The sequence below is a fragment of the Miniopterus schreibersii genome (assembly GCF_964146895.1).
Source record: "Miniopterus schreibersii genome assembly, chromosome: 19".
Lineage (NCBI taxonomy): Eukaryota > Metazoa > Chordata > Mammalia > Chiroptera > Miniopteridae > Miniopterus > Miniopterus schreibersii.
The window spans coordinates 13,569,827-13,589,118 of record NC_138119.1 but is presented as its reverse complement, the minus strand read 5'-3'; the positions used below and the strand labels follow the sequence as shown (position 1 = coordinate 13,589,118).

The 19,292-nt window shown below is 51.2% G+C and overlaps 2 protein-coding genes across 3 annotated transcripts; one reads left to right on the top strand and one right to left on the bottom strand.

Annotated features, from left to right (window-relative positions):
* Nucleotides 1-1,608: 1,608 nt before the first annotated feature.
* Nucleotides 1,609-17,179, top strand: GBA1 (glucosylceramidase beta 1). The gene is made up of 13 exons (XM_081122376.1): nucleotides 1,609-1,765; nucleotides 1,860-1,948; nucleotides 8,733-9,008; nucleotides 9,372-9,459; nucleotides 9,952-10,143; nucleotides 10,264-10,410; nucleotides 10,702-10,835; nucleotides 11,060-11,232; nucleotides 11,445-11,682; nucleotides 12,007-12,231; nucleotides 12,621-12,784; nucleotides 13,155-13,271; nucleotides 13,371-17,179. The coding sequence occupies exons 3-13, from the start codon at nucleotides 8,844-8,846 to the stop codon at nucleotides 13,474-13,476; spliced, it is 1,749 nt and encodes a 582-aa protein (XP_080978502.1). The 5' UTR covers nucleotides 1,609-1,765; nucleotides 1,860-1,948; nucleotides 8,733-8,843; the 3' UTR covers nucleotides 13,477-17,179.
* MTX1 (metaxin 1) lies at nucleotides 14,005-18,634 on the bottom strand. 2 transcript variants are annotated; one of them, XM_081122377.1, is made up of 8 exons: nucleotides 18,517-18,634; nucleotides 17,431-17,500; nucleotides 17,224-17,303; nucleotides 15,605-15,697; nucleotides 15,241-15,423; nucleotides 15,040-15,116; nucleotides 14,444-14,598; nucleotides 14,005-14,343 (listed from the first exon to the last, which is right to left on the bottom strand). In XM_081122377.1, the coding sequence occupies exons 1-8, from the start codon at nucleotides 18,595-18,597 to the stop codon at nucleotides 14,129-14,131; spliced, it is 954 nt and encodes a 317-aa protein (XP_080978503.1). In that variant the 5' UTR covers nucleotides 18,598-18,634; the 3' UTR covers nucleotides 14,005-14,128. The 2 variants fall into 2 exon arrangements, with proteins under 2 accessions (XP_080978503.1, XP_080978504.1); XM_081122378.1 differs by having other exon boundaries at nucleotides 18,523-18,628.
* Nucleotides 18,635-19,292: the final 658 nt, after the last annotated feature.

The window sequence follows — 19,292 nt, the reverse complement described above, 5'->3', positions numbered from 1 at the left end:
TTTCATAGCAGACTGTTTTCTCCTCCTTCCCTGCATTTCCTCACTACCTCTTCCCAGGCACTGCTCTTTTTTTTTTTTTTAATATGTTTTTATTGATTTCAGAGAAAGGAAGGGAGAGGGAGAGAGAGATAGAAACATCAGTGATGAGAGAGAATCATCGATCGGCTGCCTCCTGCACGCCCTGCACCACGGATCAAGCCTGCAACCCAGGCAGCTGTCCTGACCTTGAATGGAACCGTGACTTCCTGGTTCATGGGCCAATGCTCAACCACTGAGCAACACCAACCAGGCCCAGCACTGCTCTTGATAAAGTTTTCAGCAACCAAAAGGTGACCATTTCTCCGCCTGCATCTCAGTCTCTAAGGAGCTCTTACCCAGAAAATCAGCATCTTTCCTCTTGACTTTTTCCCTTTTGAAGACAGCACGTTCTCCTATTTTTCCTCCTACTTTACCCTCTCAGTATCCTTTGCAGCTTTTACACCTCTGCTGGACTACTTAACACCGGAAGGCCCCAGGGCTCTCCCCTCATCCCTTTTCTACTTTCACTCTGTCTGTAGATGGCTCTACCAAGACCTATAGCTTAAATACCATCTATGTGTTCGTGGATAACTCCCTCCTTGACCTCTCCATGGGCTCAAACCTCCAACTTGACATCTCTGCTTAGATGTCTAAGGGGTGTCTCAGCCTCAACATGGCCACAGCTGAACTCTTGATTCCCACCCCTAGCACCTGTTCCACTTCCACTGTTCCATCTCAACAAGGGCACCACCACCCGGCTGCATATTCCAAAAACTTGGGACTCAGCCTGATTTCTTCTTTTCCCTCATCCATCACCTTTTCATTGAGCAACCTGTCATTTTATCACATTGCCACGTTGTTTTGAGCATTTATACCTATCTAAAATTACCTTGTTTTTGTCTGTCTTGTCCCATAGAATGTAAGCTCCTGAGAGCAGGGACTTGCTCATTGCACTGGGCCTAACAGTAGGTCCTCAACAAACTCAAGTTTGGCAGAATGGGACCTTGAAAGCAGCTTCGGGACCCTATGATTTTGGGGATAGACGCGGTGCCTTACTGGGAAGGAAGGGAGGCACTGTCCACAGATGGCATCAGGACGCAAGGCTTCTTGAATAATTCACCATCATAACAACTCCGCCTCAGGGAGGGCTGGGGTGCGGCCAGGACGACAAAATAAGGTAGCAGGGGGTGGAGATCAGAGTTCCCAATGGGGCGGTTTGGGGGCACTGAATGTTCCCTATCCTGAGGCTCCCAGAGGAGGAAGCTCAAGAATCTTGCTTAGCCTTCAGGGCTCAGACTCACCGAGGAAATGCAATCTCCTTCCCCCCACCCCACCCCCTCACTTTGTACGGCGTGCGGGCCTGTGTAGGCCGAGGCGCATGCGCGCTCACGACTCCCTCGCCCTCTCTCCAAGAAGACTCCAAAATACGCTTGCGCTCCGTCTGGGTCACAGCTGGTTGGAGAGAGCCGTCGGTCCCGGGAAGATCAATGAGGAGTGCGGAAGGGGCCTGCGTCCCGCCTCCCGGCCATTAGAGGCGCACCTTCCCGGCCAGGCCCCGCCTCCTCCCGGCCCCGCCCCGCCCCGCCCCTCGGACCCTGAGCGCGCAGCGGCTGCGCGTCGTGGGGCGCATCCCCGCTGAGACCCGCACGCTGCGGAGCCTCCTCCAGCCCCGCCCACCCAGCTGTTGCAGGATGCTGTGGGGTTTCCTTTCGCTTGCGGTTGGGGCTGCTGTTTTACTTCGCCCACGGTAGGCGTGATGGATGTGGCACCGTTTGGCTCTTAACTCTCCCCTCCAGGCGTTTGCAACTTCACTTTTTAATCGTCGTTGTTGTTATTTGTAGGGATGGTCGTCATTTACTAATGAAGAAGAGAAGATACAGTCTTCGAATTCTCTATCCACTTGTTTTTTGAGGGGTGGAGTAGGAGGAAGGTCTGTGTAATTTATCTATTCTTCAGTCATTCAACAAACGTTCGCTGAGCACCAGACTAGCGCCAGGCGCTATGCTATACATTGGGGTACGGCCTTTGGAGATAGGAAGGGAGCGTGGACAGACTTGTCCATAGCCTGCTGGGCTTACGCACTGACCGATCAACAGGCAAACGAGTTAGCAGGCCACTGGACGCTATGACCGACATGAAGCCACTTGTACAATTAATTGGGATACCAGCTACAAAGGAGATGTAAGGGCTATGAACTTGAGTTACAGGAGGGCTGCGTGTGGAGGGAGAGAATTTTTGGAGAAAACGATGCCTGATGTTCTGAAAGATGAATAGGCATTAACTAGGCCAAATGCTGTGTACTGAAGGACAGCCTTTGCAAGGACTCGGAAGTACAATGGATATAGAACAAGGGGCAAGTCCCTGACAGGCTGTAATTGGCGGCTGGACTCCCTGTCTTGGCACCCTCCCCTACCATTTGATTTCTACACAGCAGCCAAAATGATCTTAAAAATCTAAATCTGATCTTGTCATTTTCCTGCACCAAACTCTCCAGTGAATTTCCATCTTAGAACAAAATTCTAAACTCCTTATGTGGCCACCAAGGCCTACAGAATCTGGCCCCAAACTTTCTTTTCTAAACTCATTTCTAACAATTGTCCCCATCACTGGCTCTATCCAGAACTCCCTGCCCCTTTAGTTTCCTTCATAGTTCTCACGGCCATGTGAAATTATGTTTGTTATCTACCAGCCACTAGGACAGGAACTTTATCATCTTACTTATTGCTGTATCCCCAGGATTAGAACAGTGCCTGGCACATAGTAGATGCTCAATTATTATTTGTTGAATGTGTGAATTGGGGAGCACTTAGCCCAGGTGCCTAACCCAGTCAGTCAGGGGTGTCAGTAAAATGGTACTGATGGCGGTGATACTAAGGCTGAGGCCTTAATGATAAAAAAAAAGGAGAGTTATTCATTTTCTTCCAGAAAAGAGAAGAAAGTACTCATGGCAGGGAGGAGAGCAGAGGCAAGATGGAATGCAGAGGAAATGGGACTGGGAAAATGGTGCAAGGGGAGAGGTGAGAAATGAGGGTGGAACAAAGATCCCATAAGCCCTCTTAAAGGCAATGTGGTGCCATTAAAGGATTTGAGGAGGGAGAGTGGTAGCTTCAGAATTTATATTTTAGTTTCATCATCCAGTTCTCAGAGAATGGGTTGGAGGAGAAAAGTGGAGGTTATGACACCAAGAGAGAGATGTTCCTATAGTCTAGGAGAGAAAAAAATGGAGAGAAGGGTACGGGGAGAGGACAGAGCCAAGAATGAGCCCCATCAGGATGGGATGTAAGGCTAGAATAAAATAAACAAAAGTTTGTCAAGTTAAAAAAAAAAAAAAAAGAGCCCCAGGTTCTGGGAGGAAGGGGTTCCATTTATGGGGAAAGAGAGCCCAGGGGAACAGGTTTGGCTGGGGAGATGATCTCATGATGGTCCTGCTGAGGTGTCCATGAGACATCCAGAGGAAAGGTCTAGAGGTCAGAGCATTTCACAGAGTCAATCCCAGGAGGATTGTAGGTGGATTTTTTTTTTTTTAATATGTCTTTATTGATTTCAGAGAGAGGAATGGAGAGGGAGAGAGAGATATAGAAACATCAATGATGAGAGTCCTCATTGATCGGCTGCCTCCTGCGCACCCCTGACTAGGGATGGAGCCCGCAACCTGGGCATGTGCCCTGACTGGGAATTGAACTGCGATCTCTTGGATCCTAGTTCGATGCTCAACTGCTGAGCCATGCCCAACTGGGCCGTAGGTGGATTTTTAAAAAAATTTGTTTTTATTGATTTCAGAGAGAGGAAGGGAGAGGGAAAGAGAGAGATAGAAGCATCACTGATGAGAGAATCATTGATTCCCTGCCTCCTGCATGTCCCCTACTAGGGATTGAGCCCAAAACTGAGCCTGCAACTCGGGCATGTGCCCTGACCGAGAATCAAACTGTGATCTCTTGGTTCATGGGTCGATGCTCAACCACTGAGCCGTGCCGGCTGGGCTGGAGGCAGGTTTTTTTTTTCTTAATCCTCACCCAAGGATATTTTTCCATTGCTTTTCAGAGAGAGTGGAAGGGAGAGAGAGAGGGGGGGGGGGAGAGAGAGAGAGAGAAACACCGATGTGAGAGATACATTGATTGGTTTCCTCTGGGACATGGCCCACCAGGCCAGGGATCGAGCCTGCAACCCAGGTACATGCCCTTGGCTGGAGTTGAACCTGGGACCCTTCAGTCCTCAGGCCGATGCTCTAACCACTGAGCAAAACCGGCCAGGACAAGTAAGTATTTTTTGAGCACCTACTCTCTGCTGTGAACAGAATGACAAAGTCTCTTTGACTTGACCATGGAGGTAACAGTGGAACTTGGAGGGGGTGACCTCCTTGGGGACTCAGTCTGAGGCCTAAAGAGCAAGGAGCCTATGACATGGTACTTGCCAGTCTCCAGGGCAGGAGTTTGCTATTTGAGCCAAGCCTACACCCTGGCAGAGTGCTAGCAGAGTGGGATCAGAACTCTGCTGCTGGGTCAGCCAAACTATTTTTATACTCCTGCTTTTGCTTATATTTATTTCCCAATTGTCCTCCCTTGGTGTTTAGCTAAGTCGTTTAAAAGTGTGCAACAGACCGAGGAATGTGGCCACCTAATACACCCTTAGTAGCCGCTGCAGTAAGGCCTAGGTGTTTGAGGCAACTCCCTAGGGCAGTGGTTCTCAGTCGCCCCCTAGGGGACATTTTGGAAACTTGTGTCTTTAGTGGAGACCAGGATAGGAGACACTTTGAGGATTAGATGGACGAAGGACAGGAAAGGTAGACATTCTATAACATGCACAAGAAAGAATTCTCTCATTCTACTTGACTTTGGAAATTTCTGCTCAACAACATATGCAAATATAAAATAAAAAACAAAACAAATCAGCAAGACTTTATTATATAATAATTTAGAAGGTCATTATAGAGAAGGAAGCTTAAATAAAATACATTTCCTACTATGTAATATATTTAGTTGAAAAGAGTTTCTATGCAGTAATACCGTTCCTGCAGAAGCAATGAACTGACTGCAAATATGTAATAAAAATTTTTCACTAGCTTAATTGAGGTGTAATTTATATACTATAAAAGTTCTCTCCTTTTAAGTGTACAGTTCAATGGTTTTTAATAAATTTACTGAGTTGTGCAACAGTTAATCCCTATTCCCACCACAACTTTGAGCAACTACTAATCTATTTTCTGTCTATAGCTCCACCTATTCTAGAATTTCATATAAATGGAATCATGCAGTATGTGATCTTCTGGACCTGGCTTCTTTCACTTAGCATAATGTTTTTGAGGTTTATTCAAGTCCTAGCATGTATCAGTATTTTAGCTCTTTTTATTGCTGAATAGCATTCCATTGTATGGAAATACCACAATTTGTTTACTCACCAATTGATGGGCAGTTAGGTTGTTTCCATAGTTAATGCTGCTATAAACATTCACAAGCAAGTCGTTGTGTGGACATCTTTTCAGTTCTTTTATGTAGTACCTAGAAGTGGAATTGCTGGGTCATATGTAACATTTTGAGGAACTGCCAAACTATTTTTCATAGTTTTTCATAGTGGCTGCCCCGTTTTACATTTCCACCAGCAACATGCAAGTGGTCCAATTTCTCCATGTCCCTGTTCACACTTGTCATTGTCCATTTTTTGTATTATAGCCATCCTAGTGCATGTGAAGTGGTATCTCTTAGTGGTTTGGATTTGCATTTCCTTAATGACTAATGTTGTGGAGCATCTTTTCATGTGCTACTTGGCCATTTGTATATTATTTTTGAAGAAATGTCTATTCAAATCTCGTGCCGATTTATTTATTTATTTTATTTATTTATCCTCACCTGAGGATATTTTTTCCATTGCTTTTAGAGAGAGTAGAGGAGAGAGAGAATGAAACATCGATGTGAGAGAGACACACTGATTGGCTGCCTCCCGCATGTACCCCGATGGGGGCAGGGGATTGAGCCTACAGCTGAGCCTGACTTTGGCCAGAATCAAACCCGGGACCCTTCAGTCCAAGGGCCAACACTCAAACCAGCTAGGGCTCTCTTGCCCATTTTCAATTGGGTTATCTTTTTATATTGAGTTGTAAGAGTTCTTTATATATTTTGGATACTAGAGAATGAAATGAGAGTGAAGTGAGGGTCTAATGCATGCAAAGTAGCATAGAATAAGTGCTCAACAAACATTAGCCCTTATTATAACCAACTTTATTTAGAAAATAAAATAGAAAAGTTCAAGGGCAGCCCTTGCTGGTTTGGCTCAGTGGTTAGAGCTTCAGCCCATATACCTGAAGGGTCATGTGTTTGATTTCTGGTGAAGGACAGTATCTGGGTTGCAGGTTTGAATCTCAACCCTGGTCAGGGGGCATCTGGGAGGCAACCAATGGATGTGTCTCTCTCACGTTAATGTTTCTCTCTCTCCCTCCCTCTCTCTCTCTCCCTCCTCCTCCCTCCTTTCCATTCTCCTTAAAAAAATCAACGGAAAAAATATCCTTGGGTGAGGTTAACAACAACAACAACAACAACAAAAGTTCAAGGGCAAATCACATTGTGAGAGAAATCTGTAAGACGAGGTGGTGTCAGCCCAGGCCAGGTAGCTCAGTTGGTTAGAGCGTCACCCTGAGATTCGGCCAGGGCACACACAAGAAGTAACCCGTGAATGCATAAATAAGTGGAACAACAAACTGATGTTTCTCTCTCTAAAAATTAATAAATAAAATTAAGAAAAAAAGATGAGGTGGTATCAACTCTGGAAGATTTTTAAACTGAATGATAAAAAGAAGAAATAAGAGCCCTGGCCACTGTGGCGCTTATTGGTTAGAATCTTTGCCAGAGCACCAAAGGGTCGTGTGTTCGATTCCCGTTCAAGGGCATGGACCTGGCTTTCTGGTTCAATCCCTGGCCCCATCGGGGCATGTGTGGGGAACAACCAATCGCCGTGTCTCTCTCACATCAATGTTTCTCTCTTTCTCTCTCTCTCTCCCCACTCCCTCCCTCCACTCTCAGTGGAAAAAATATCCTCAGGTGAGGATTCACGAAAAAAAAAGAAGAAACATGAGCCTCTGTTCCTACAGAGTGAAACAGGGAGGGGAGGGGGGCCCTAAACTCAACAGAGCAAACAGGGGCAAATATAGTATGTGCTTAATAAATATTTGTGGGATGAATGAACTAGAGGAAAGTAAGGCCTAGGTATCACCTGTCCTCCTCCCAAGAATGAGCCCTGCACAACATTTCCTTGAAAAGCAGGAAGTTTGGATGGAGCAGATACTGACCTAGTGATGATGGTTTAATGCATTTCAACAACTTGGCACCTACCCACTCTGTGTCAGGACAACTACAGAGACTGAGTAAGACATTCCTTTACTGAACTCCGCAAAGACTTAACTTATTGCAACATTTGGTGCCCAGCAGAGTGCTATACACATACATTATGGTTCTTAAACCTCACAGCAATTCTGTGAGCTAGGAGCTGTCACTCCCCTTTTATAGATGAGAAACAGAGGCTTAGAGTGATTAAGTCCTTTACTGAAGGTCAAACAGCCAGTAAATGGTGGAGCCAAGTTTCAAACCCAGCTGGTCTCACTGAAACTATACTGAAGTGCTATAGGAACCCAAAACAAGAGAAGATCAGTTTTGCTTGGTGTGTGTCTAGAAAGACTTCACTGAGATCATTTTAAAAACACACAACAGCTTGGCCGGAGTGGCTCAGCGGTTGAGCATCTACCTATGATCCAAGAGATCGCGGTTTGATTCCTGGTCAGTGCTCATGTCTGGGTTGTGGGCTTGATCCCCAGCAGGGTGCGTGCAGGAGGCAGCTGATCAATGACTCTCTCATCGTTGATGCCTCTATCTCTCTCTCCCTCTCCCTTCCTCTCTCTGAAATCAATAAAAAATATATATTTTTAAAAAGACACAAACAAACAAGCGGTTAGTGAGCACCTCCTATGTGCCAGGCCCGTGCTTATTTCACTGATTCCAGTAATAACCCTGAAAGGTTGTGGTGTGGCCTCCATTTTACCAGTTAGAAAACAGGCTCGGAGGACTGGAGTTGGTCAGGTCATCATTGTGTGTGTCACTCCCACTAAGTCATTTGTGTTGTGGTCCATGTGTGATGTGGTTGCAACCCCCTTCTCACATCCACTGAGGATATAGCTTGTACAGCACTTTCCAGTTTTTGAACCTCCCTGTCCTGTGAGAAAGGAAAAGCAGTTAATACAACCTGTACCTGATGACGAAACAAGGGATGCCTGGAGAGGTGAAGTGTTGAGGACTCCCTCCCTTCAATCATGCCATTCCTCTGCCCAGGGCCCATCCTCCCTGCACTTCTCTGGTGAATGATCCCCGCCCTTTCTCCTCCAGGAAGCCTTCCAGGATAGCTCCTCCCCGTGGAGTGTCCCTCCATGCATACCTGTTACCGGTTTGTCTTTATCTGTCACTATCTGTGTACGTGTCTAAATCCCCTGCTTCACAAGCCTCTATAGGGCAAAGACTGCCTTAATCATCTCTCAGCGTTTTAGCAACCCTATTTTGCACAGCGAACCTTTTATTAGTATCAACTTTATTAGTATTACTTTAACATTTTTTTTCTCAAGAAAGCAATGTGCCTACTATGGTTCCCCTCGTCTGGGACTCGGGGGCCTCCACTCAGTCCTCCACTCAGATCTCTGATCTAGATTCTTCCTAAAGCTGTCGCCCACACACGCCTCCCAGAATTTCACAGGGTGTGTCATCACCGGCAGCCTGGAGGAGCCACTCACCCTTTACAAGTATGGTTGCAGTTGCCTCACTTCCTGTGTCATGTGACTCTCCCGCCGTCATCACATGACCCATTCGCTCCATTATGCCGGGATTAACCCAGTGCCCGTCTGTGGCTGCCCAAGTGCCTGCATCCCTATTTTTAGTCGGGGGACTCTCTGGCCTCTCCGGGGCCTGGGGATGCTGCAGGCGCCTCACCTGGTGATGGAGCTTTCACGTCCTTCCCGAGAGGTGAGCGGGCCGGGGCTCCCACTTCACCTTGTTTGCTTCTGGGATCCTGGCCACCCAGGTTCTGGAATTCGATGAATGACAGACTCTCCTCGAACTCAGGTCATCATGGCATTTTTATGGAAGGACAGGTCCCTGGAGAAATGGGTGGGAAAGGGGAGGAGGAGGGTCCCGGTTGGGGTGGGCAGGGACTGTCGCTAACAGAGGGCTTGGAGGGGGCGCTGTCACTAGCAGAGGGCCGGTTCCATCCCTCTTAAAGGTGGGAGACTAGGCTGTGGGTGCCCATAGGTAGCAGAGCGCTGCCCAGGAGGGTAGCTGAGGGGTGGAGAGGGGCTTGCCTTCCTGCCACTATCATTCTGTTCTCAGGGATGTCCCAAGGCCCTGGGCAGGGTAGGCACCATGGCTGCCAGTCTCGTGGGATTGCTTCTACTTCAGGCAGCTTCTTGGGCATCAGGTAAGTCAAGGTGGAGGGAGTTAGCCCCAGAGCTCCCTTGTGCCATGTGGTTCTTTGGTAGTTTTCTGGCACACTGGTGGTGGACTTCAGTAGGTGCTCAACAAACGCTTTTGAGTGACCGAAACCAGCCTTGGGGTGAGAGGACAGCAAGAGGATTTTAATCCTCACCCAAGGATATTTTGTTTCTATTCTTTTTTGTTTTTTTTTTTAAGAGAGAGAGAGAAACATTGATATGGGAGAGATACATCAGCTGGTTGCCTCCAGGACATGTTCTGACCTGGGCCAGGGATTGAACCTGCAACCCAGGTATGTGCCCTTGATGCAAGGGAATCAAACCCTTGACCCTTCCGTGAGGGGGGGGGGACGATGCTCTAGCCGCTGAGCCATGCTGGCCAGGCTGTGAGGATTTTAGAAACCGGTGTTCAATCTCTCCTGACCAGTGTGGCTTCTCCCAGCTTTATCCTTCAGCCTTTGCCTCTCCCTCGCTCCCAGGTGCCCACCCCTGCAGCCCTAAAAGCTTTGGATATAGCTCAGTGGTCTGTGTCTGCAATGCCACGTATTGTGACTCTCTTGATCCCCTGACCCTGCCTGCTCCTGGCACCTTCACACGTTATGAGAGCACACGCAGTGGGCGACGAATGGAGCTGAGTCTGGGGACCATCCAGGCCAACCGAACAGGCACAGGTACCACTACACCCTTCACCACTAAGCCAGGCCGGGAACCTCTGGAGCGCAATCATGTCACGATCGCATGGGGTTTCTCCCCTGTGCACTGACACCTTGATTCCCTGCATATGTTCTCAGGGCTGTTACTGACCCTGCAGCCCAATCAGAAGTACCAGAAAGTGAAAGGATTTGGAGGGGCCATGACAGATGCTGCTGCTCTCAATATCCTTGCCCTGTCACCCCCTGCCCGGAATTTGCTGCTCAAATCGTACTTCTCTGAAGAAGGTGAGGAGGCGGGGGACAAGATGACATAGTGCAACTGACCTTGATATTTCCTTTGACCCTGACTTCTACCCATCCTGACAGTCTCTTAAGGCCCAAATATATAAGATTGTCCTACCCATCTTCCACTGAGTGCTTGGGGACTCTCAGGCTCAGAAGACCTGTGTTTCACCCAGGTGCCTGGCTCCACAGGCCCTAACCCAGGAGCCCAGACACAATTTAGGACTGGCGAGTAGTAGGCCAGGTTGCACATCTTCTATTGACTCAGACTCCCATCGCGGTCTTTTTCTGCAGGAATTGAATACAACATCATTCGGGTACCCATGGCCAGCTGTGACTTCTCCATCCGCACCTACACCTATGCCGACACCCCTGATGACTTCCAGTTGCACAACTTCAGCCTCCCAGATGAAGATGTCAAGCTCAAGGTGGGCACTCTGGCTTCCTTAGGCTCTGGTAGCATTGATGCCCAGTATTTGAAAAGCCTCAGGCTAGAGAAGTCTACAGAGAGACAGAACCCAGCCCCTCTTCGCTCTGTTTTGTCCTGGGGGAGCGAGGGCGGGGGCTGATGGCTAGGCCTGACACACTGGTTGGGCCAGTCTGTCTATGTTCTAACTCTGGTTGTCTCTCTCCTCACTATCTTTGTTTCTAGATACCCCTGATTCACCAAGCCCTAGAGATGGCCCAGCGCCCTGTCTCACTCTTCGCCAGTCCCTGGACATCACCTACCTGGCTCAAGACCAATGGGGCAGTGAATGGGAAGGGGTCGCTCAAGGGTCAGCCCGGGGACCTCTACCACCAGACTTGGGCCAGATATTTTGTCAAGTAAGGGAGCAGCAAGGCCATGGGGTCTGGAGAAGCCTGGTCTATGCCCCAACCTGGTTTCACCTCTAGATATGACTCTCCTCATCTCACCTTCCTACCTTCTGGGCCTTTCAGACTTGGGCCCCCAGTTTTCCCCACCTCATTGAGTCTCCTATTCCTCAGGGTCTTGGTCCACTTTCTTGGTCATGGTCACTATACCCTTCCCCTGCCAGGTTCCTGGATGCCTATGCTGAGCACAAGTTACAGTTCTGGGCAGTAACAGCTGAGAATGAGCCTTCTGCAGGGCTATTTAGCGGATACCCCTTCCAGTGCCTGGGCTTCACCCCTGAACACCAGCGAGACTTCATTGCCCGTGACCTGGGTCCCACCCTGGCCAACAGTACACACCGCAATGTCCGTCTGCTTATGCTGGATGACCAACGCTTGCTGCTGCCCCGCTGGGCCCAGGTGGTAAGGCCCAGTACCGCCATGGGTACACTAGTGACCCTCAAATCCAGGATCCAAATGACTGGCTCCCAAACAAAGTGCCTTCCCTGCCCCAACTCTTGATTCTTAGAGAACCCTAGGCTGGAGCCAGGTGCCCAGGTGGTATACCCTGGAATGCTGAGGTAGTAGTCACCCCTTTTGGATCTCCAGGGCCCCATGGATCCCCATGGTTGCATTAATCTCACTGCCCATTTCTCTGGTCTCCTGGTGCCTCTTCCAGAACCCTCCATACAAGGGCTAGGTTCAGTGGTTCCCTTTTCCCACTAGTCCTTCCTCTCTCCTGTACAGGTGCTGGCAGACCCAGAGGCAGCTAAGTATGTTCATGGCATTGCTGTACATTGGTACCTGGACTTTATAGCTCCAGCAAAAGCCACCCTGGGGGAGACACACCGCCTGTTTCCCAACACCATGCTCTTTGCCTCAGAGGCCTGTGTGGGCTCCAAGTTCTGGGAGCAGAGTGTACGGCTGGGCTCCTGGGATCGAGGGATGCAGTACAGCCACAGCATCATCACGGTGAGCCACCTGCATCCCTTTTCACAAAGCAGGCCACCTTGACCCCTTCCTAGCCTCACCAAAGACTGATGATAGGCCCTCCTTTCCAATTTTTCCCCAGCTGGCTTGCTCTTGGGGGCACATTTGGGGTATCACAACTCCCTATTTGCCTTCCCTTCACAGATCTGCCTTCCCATCACCCTTTTTCCAAATGCTTGGGTCTCGAGCAGTTAGAGCTGCTTCCGGTTTCTCAGCTTCTCTTGTGACATCTTCATTCTCAGTCTTCTTAGATATTAAGGATTAGAGCCCTCCTCACAGGGCTGAGGCACCGTAGCCAGTTTACCTCATTAACTACATTATCTGGGGACCCAGTGTGGAGCCTTTGTCTCTCTGCCCTGTTCCTGCCCTAGAACCTCCTCTACCATGTGGTTGGCTGGACTGACTGGAACCTCGCTCTGAACCCTGAAGGGGGACCCAATTGGGTGCGCAACTTTGTTGACAGTCCCATAATTGTGGACATCGCCAAGGACACGTTTTACAAACAGCCCATGTTCTACCACCTTGGCCACTTCAGGTGAGTGGTGGGCAGGCACCCCCACTCCACGCCAGGCCTAGTATTTCCTGCACTGGGCTTTCATCACCCCACATGAGCAGGAAGGTGTTTAGGGTGGGAACCTTGGGAGAGCCACACCTGTCCCTCTTGCGCCATCTGGACAGGAAGTGACTTGATGTCATCAGACACAGACAACCCCTGACTGCTGATGCTGGAGCTGGCAGGCAGGAAGGAGGGCATGCCAGCAGCATGGCTCAAGACCTAGAGAATTAGGGCAGAGCCTTGGCAAGGGTTGTAGGGGATGACTTCTCGGGTTACGAGTTGATGGGAGCTACCCTCAGGGCCAGAGGGGCTGGGCTGGGGTCCCTGACGATGCCTGTTCCCATTTCAGCAAGTTCATTCCTGAGGGCTCCCAGAGAGTGGGGCTAGTTGCTAGTGAGAAGAACGACTTGGACACCGTGGCACTGGTGCATCCCGATGGCTCTGCAGTTGTGGTGGTGCTAAACCGGTAAGAGCAGTAGCAGGGTCTGGGACCTGGGCTGAGGACAGAACTGTGGGTTTGGCAGGATCACATACTCAGCTTCTCCCTCCCCCCCCCCCCCCCCAGCTCCTCTAAGGATGTGCCTCTCACCATCAAGGATCCTGCTGTGGGCTTCCTGGAGACTATCTCACCTGCCTACTCCATTCACACCTATTTGTGGCGTCGCCAGTGATGGAGCAGATACCCAAGCAGAAGCCTGAGCTAAACATGGGCATTAAAGGGACAGAGTCAGCTCACATGCTGTCTGTGACTAAAGAGGGTACAGCAGGGCTGCGGTGAGCTTAAGTGACGTAAGCCCAGGAGCAGTGGTTTGGGTAACTCATTCTCCCCTCTAGCTGGAGCCAGGGGCTGGAGGCCCCTCAGGAAAGGATTGGAAAGCCCCAGTTGCCCCCCCACCCCGAAGCTTGTGTGAGTGTGTGCTCTGTGCTGATTGTCTGTGGAAACTGGGCCCAGGCCCAGGGTGAGCTCACTGTCTGTACAAACACAAGATGGGGGTGGGGAGAGGGTAAGAAAAGGAAGAACTGGGGACTGTTTGTCTTTCCTGGAGATGCAGAACTGGGCACTTGCAGGAGCAATGTCAGCATCAAGGCACAGGCAGCTAAGAAGCCAAGCACCAGTGAGGGCTAAGGCACCCAGATGGCCCCTTGGCGCCAGCTAGGAAAAACGGTGGCCCCTTAAAGGACAGAATGTCTGATTCCAGTCAGTGTGAGCAGGTTTATTCTGTGGGGGACATCCCATTTCTGGCTGTACTGACAACAGGGAAACACAGGGACCTCTGGAATGCATGAGAGTAGAAAAATGAGTCCTGGGAGCATGAGGACAAATCATTCCTCTTCCTCCTCTTCAGCCATGCCCAGGGCCCGCGTGCCTGGGGTCCGGGCAGGTGTTGCCCGCTGGATAGAGACAATGCCACTGAGCAAGGCATAGCCCACCATGGCTGCCAGCCCCGCCAACACGGATAGGATCTGGTTCCGGCGCCTGTACGGCTCCTCCTCGGTCTCTGGGCCCGTTGGTGTCTGGTGTGGAGGTGGCACCTCAGCTGAGGGATAAGGAAGGAAGGTGGGCAGGGGGCCTAGTTCCTGGATCTCTGTCCAATCTCCCCGGGGCGAGCACCCACCCCGCACCCATCTGCCCCTTACCTCCATCCCAGGGGAAGTAGAGGCTGAGGATGTGGGTGCAGTAGGCACAGAGGTTATGCAGCCCCCGCAGGTGGGCCTGCAGTTTCCCACTGGGCAGCTTTACCTGCAGCAGCAGGGCCAGGTAGCTGAAGACAAAGGCATCCAGGGAGGCAGGGCTGAAGCAGAGAGGGGGATGTGATGGAGGACAACTTTGGCAGAGAAAGTAGAGACGGAGTCAGAGGAAGATTTGGCCCTGGGAGGTGGGCTCTGGACAGCAGGTGCCACCAGGGTAGGAGAGGACACATCTTTCTGAGCCTTGTGTGGGGAGGGCCCCTAGGTGGCGCCAGCCTGGCTGTGAATGGGACTCTATCCCAGGGCTGCATAAAGAATATATTGAGTGCCTCACAGCCCTGCAGGCCCCTCCTGTGCCTGGCGGCCCTCCCACCCTCCTGTACCACTGAGGCAACTCCAGCCCTACACACAGCCCCACTGTCACCAGACCCAGCATCTGTCCCGAGGACCTCTTGTCCGGAGCTGAGCCACCCCAGCCCCTGCAGCTACATCTGAACCCGCATCTTCTTCCAAGCCATCTCTTATTCCCCTGGAGTCAGACTCACGCATCTCCAAAGAAGAATTTCTGAGATCCCAGGCGCTGAGAGAGGAGTGTCAGGCATTCCCGAGCCCCTTGGTACAGCTACAGGGAGGACACAGGTAGGCTTGAGGCTGCGGGCACTGTGCCACCTCCCCTCGTAGGCACTCCCACTCCTGGCCATCAGCCCTGGGGCTTCTCTTACAATAGCTCCCTATCCCAGAGATACCTCCTTTTCCAGTTCTTCCTCACTCTCAGGCCTATGCTCCCCACACAACAGCTGTAGCCGCTCCATGTGCTGCCGCTGCATGCGGCCAGGTAGGAAGAAGTTGAGGGGAAAGGGCATAGCCTCTGCATACCACTTTCGGGTCACTTCCACATAGTTCTTGGCGTCTATCCAAAAAGTATGTATCTGAATTTGGTACATAGGAAGGAAAAGGTAGGTCTGAGCCAGTGTACCTGCCTGACTCAGGGTGGGCTTCTGATCCCCATGCTGCTCCAAGGCTGGGGGGTGGGGGTGAGGGGTAGGGTGTGTGTGTCCCTGGCCCCCTTCCCCACTGGCCATAAACACTGGGAGTTCTGGGCACACTCACCAGCACTGGGAGCAGCTTCTCCTCTAGCAGAGACATGAAGGCCAAGGTGTCTGCCCCTTGTCGGGCAGACAGGTCATAATCAGCATTGTACTTCTGTGGAGGAAATGACTACCATGAGGTGGATGCTGGGGGACTCCAGGGCACTTCTCGGGGGCATCCTGTCTGGTACCACCCTCACTGGCCTCTGAGTGTAGCAGAGGTAGAGTAAGGAGATTTTCCTGCTGAGGCCCTGTGGCCTAGGTACAGCCAGTAGCCTGTTGCTGTTGGCGGACAGCCTGGTCCTTGGAGCCTGCTGGCCGTCAAGATCCCATGCCCATTGGGGAAGGAAAGAAGGCCCAGCCGCAAACCAGGAGCAGCTCCCAGAGTTTCCACGGAAAGGTGGCAACATGCCTGCTGACAGCAACTTCCTAACAGCAACTTCTCCAATCCAGGCACCACAAACCTAGCAGAGTGGAGCTCAGAGGCAGGTTGGGCCTCCATCCATGCCTCAGGAACTTGGGAATGCCATCCTCATGCTCCTGGGACCCCTGGCTTGTTCTCTCAATGCCCAGCTCTTGGCTATTGCCTCTACTTCATTCCATGGCCCAGGCGCCACCACCACCACCACCACCACACACACATTCCAACCGTACCCCCAGGTCTCAGGCTGCCTCATCTTCCTAGGTCCAGTGTCTGTTGCTTAGCAACCCCCCCACATCCTGAGTAAGCTTTGTCCTCAAATAACCTCTTGAGCATGATCCTTAAATCTCTCTGAGCCTCATTTTCTCCCCTGCGGAATGGGGGTACTAATCTCTTTCAATGTGGCTGTGTTAGGGAAAAACTCTAGAAACTGGAAAAGTTGTGCTCATACATAAGGAAACATGGCAGTGGCCCAGTCCCTGCAGGAACTTTGGCTTTTACCAGGATCCCCTGTCTACAGTCCTCTCGAGCCTCCATCAATTCCCCAGCTCCTTAATCTTTGGGAAAGTAGAAATGAAAAAGAGGGCCCCACTTCTGACAGTGTGTTCCCTTTTGGAATCACCATGAAAACTAAAAGAACCCTTGGACAGCATCCTGGCTCAGCCCCTAGTTTTACAAATAAAGAGCTTAAGGCTCTGAGACGTTAAGCGACTTGCCAAAGGTCACACCGTCAAGAAGAGAGTGAAGAGCATAACCTAGGCCTCCCTCCCCCTTCTTCTTATAATGCTCTTCCAACTTCCCCACTCTGGCTCTAAGCCTTGTCCATCCTCATCCCCATATCCCACCTGAACTAGTCCTTGAAAAAGGGCCCTTAGAAGTCCCTCTCTGGTCCCACTTTCAGAGGTCTCATCTGAGCTAACTGCTCTTCTACTCTCCTTACCCTTCTTTGTGTTATCAACCTGTTCATCTCTCCCTCACTGCCCAGCAGGCAGAAGGCACTGTGCCTCCGGATACCCTCAAAGTGCCTGAGCTTAATCTCTGGCCTACTGTTTACTGCATTATTACCAACAATGTGTGTGCCCTCCGCCCCCATCACACTGTGTTCCTTGAAGCTCTGGGTCACCTGCATCTAGCTTGGCATATACTTGGTGCTCAATAAATGTATGTTGCACTGAATTGACTGAACTTTTTTCACTAGTCCCCCAAACCAAGCCACCTACCTCTTTTCGAAGGTGGGTGATGATCTTGTGTGGTACTGAGATGACCTCTCCATGACTGGTCCGAAGGGCAGGCAAAGTTCCTGACATTGAGAAAGAAGTACGCCCACCAGACCTTAGTTGTCTATCCATACACATTTGGTACACAGTCCTGTTTGTCTCCTGATTCTCCCCTTCCTCGCACCCCCCCCCCCCCGGGACATTGGGTACCTGAAGGGCTCCGCCAGGGGTTGGTGATCTTGTGCACCTTGAGTGGGGCACCAGTAAATCTGGCATAGGTCTGCAGGGAAGGAAGCAGAAGGCAGAGGCCGGGGACATGGCCCCCCACAGGGGAATCAAGGAGAGAAATAACATTTATTGAATACCTTTTGTGCTACAATCTATGCTTAGTACTTGACACACATATACAAAGAGGTGAACATTACTGTGCCCACTTTGCAATGGGCAACACAGGGCTCAGAGATAATGGATATCTCCATGATTACAAGTCAGCTAGGAAAATCCTTCCATCTCCTCTCCTACCATCTACCTGGTGAACATTGATCCTCAGAAGTTTTTTCTTAACAGTATATCCCTTTTCTTGGAAAAACTGACCATGCCCTTTTTTGGCAGTCGCTGTGGTCTGTTCCTACTTATACCTTAGTACCTGAACATTTTTTATTACATTTATTTGCTGACATGTCTGCCTTTCTGAAAACAACGCCAAGGGAGGGACCAAATCTTATTTAGTTTTGCAGCCAATGTTTGGTATTTAGAAGAGGCCTAATGCTTATTAAATGAAGGAGTGAACGAGAGAAATGAACTAGTCTGACTCCAAAGCTTTTTTACAGAGCCTGGCTGTGGGCCTTTTGATTCAATAAACAATAAGCTCAGTAAATGCTGTTTAGTGAGGAGGAAGAAGAAAGGAAGGAGAAAAAGAGGCTGAAAAGATAGGAATGCCAAGCCTAAGAACCCTGAGATTGTTCAGCTTTAGTAAAGACGGATATGAAGAAACAGCACCCAGAGAGGAGAAGTGATCGCCCCAAGGTCACACAGTCAGCAAACAGATGAGTGAGGACTAAAACCCATTTCCTGAACCCATGGCCAAGGCCTCTTTATATGGTTACACAAAACCTAGGCTGCTAAGGCAGGCATGGGGCACTGAGCCCATAACGGCCTGGCACGCTCTTTGATTGCCTCAGTTTCTCCCACTTCGCCCGTGGTGTGGAGCCCTGGCAAAATTCGGATGATCGGCTAGTTGGAGATCCCTCCCTAGTCCTCCAAGGCGCAGCACACGGCGCCGGCACCACCCCTCACCAGTACCGCCAGGCTGTCCAGGTCCACTGACGGCAGCCCCCAGCCCCCCGACCAGCAGAACAGCTCCATGGGCGCCGCCATCTTGCCCGCCCTCTGTCCCGGAAGCACCTCCCCCCGTGCTTCTGCCCGCCCCTGCGCGGACCCGCCCCCCCGCCGCCGCTACTAGGGTCGCTGGAGGCCGAGGGCTGAGGGAGGCTCCGGGGGAGGTGCGGCTTCTCGTGGCCCGGGCGGCGGGGGCGGAGTTGAGGGCCTCTGGGGAAGGCGGCCGCCGCCAGATCTAGAGGCGGCTCCCAAAGTTGGGGGAAGGGCTCTCGACCTGGCGCCTCTTCGGAGAGTCGGGACGCCTCGGCCAAGGGGATCCCAGAGCCCCCAAGGAGTGGCCGGCCTGGGAGAAAGGGGTCTCGCGCCCCTGAGCCGACCCTGCGGGGTCTCGCAAATCTACACGTGGCCTGGACTGCTCTAGGGCCCCTCAGGCTCGGCCCTGAGCCGGGGCTGCGGGGGGGATCCCCCGAGGTGCATGTTTTCCACAGCGCGTTATGCTTGGAGCCGGCCCCGCGCCTCCTGTCGCCAAGGAAACAAAACAGGGGCGGTGGCGGCCGCGGGAGCAAGGCCCGGCTAGGGCCTGGGTGGGGGGAGGGGAGGTGGGTCTTTGAGCTGTTGCCTTGGTAACGGAACTGAGGCGCCCGTCTGCTTCATCCGGGTCGCGGCCTGCCAGCCAGGACCCCTGGTGTTCCCAGTCTGGCCCCCTTTTCCTGGTCTACACTCTCTGATGGCCC

Excerpts from the sequence above, each read along its gene's own strand:
- MTX1 (XM_081122377.1), bottom strand. The coding sequence starts at position 18,597 with ATGGCGGCGCCCATGGAGCTGTTCTGCTGGTCGGGGGGCTGGGGGCTG. Across the intron at positions 15,117-15,240 it reads AGGAAGAACTGGAAAAGGAG|CTGTACCAAGGGGCTCGGGA; the intron begins GTATCTCTGGGA and ends TCCTCCCTGTAG. Across the intron at positions 14,599-15,039 it reads AAATTCTTCTTTGGAGATGC|CCCTGCCTCCCTGGATGCCT; the intron begins GTGAGTCTGACT and ends TCTCTGCTTCAG.
- GBA1 (XM_081122376.1), top strand. The coding sequence starts at position 8,844 with ATGACCCATTCGCTCCATTATGCCGGGATTAACCCAGTGCCCGTCTGT. Across the intron at positions 10,411-10,701 it reads ATCGTACTTCTCTGAAGAAG|GAATTGAATACAACATCATT; the intron begins GTGAGGAGGCGG and ends CTTTTTCTGCAG. Across the intron at positions 12,785-13,154 it reads TACCACCTTGGCCACTTCAG|CAAGTTCATTCCTGAGGGCT; the intron begins GTGAGTGGTGGG and ends TTCCCATTTCAG.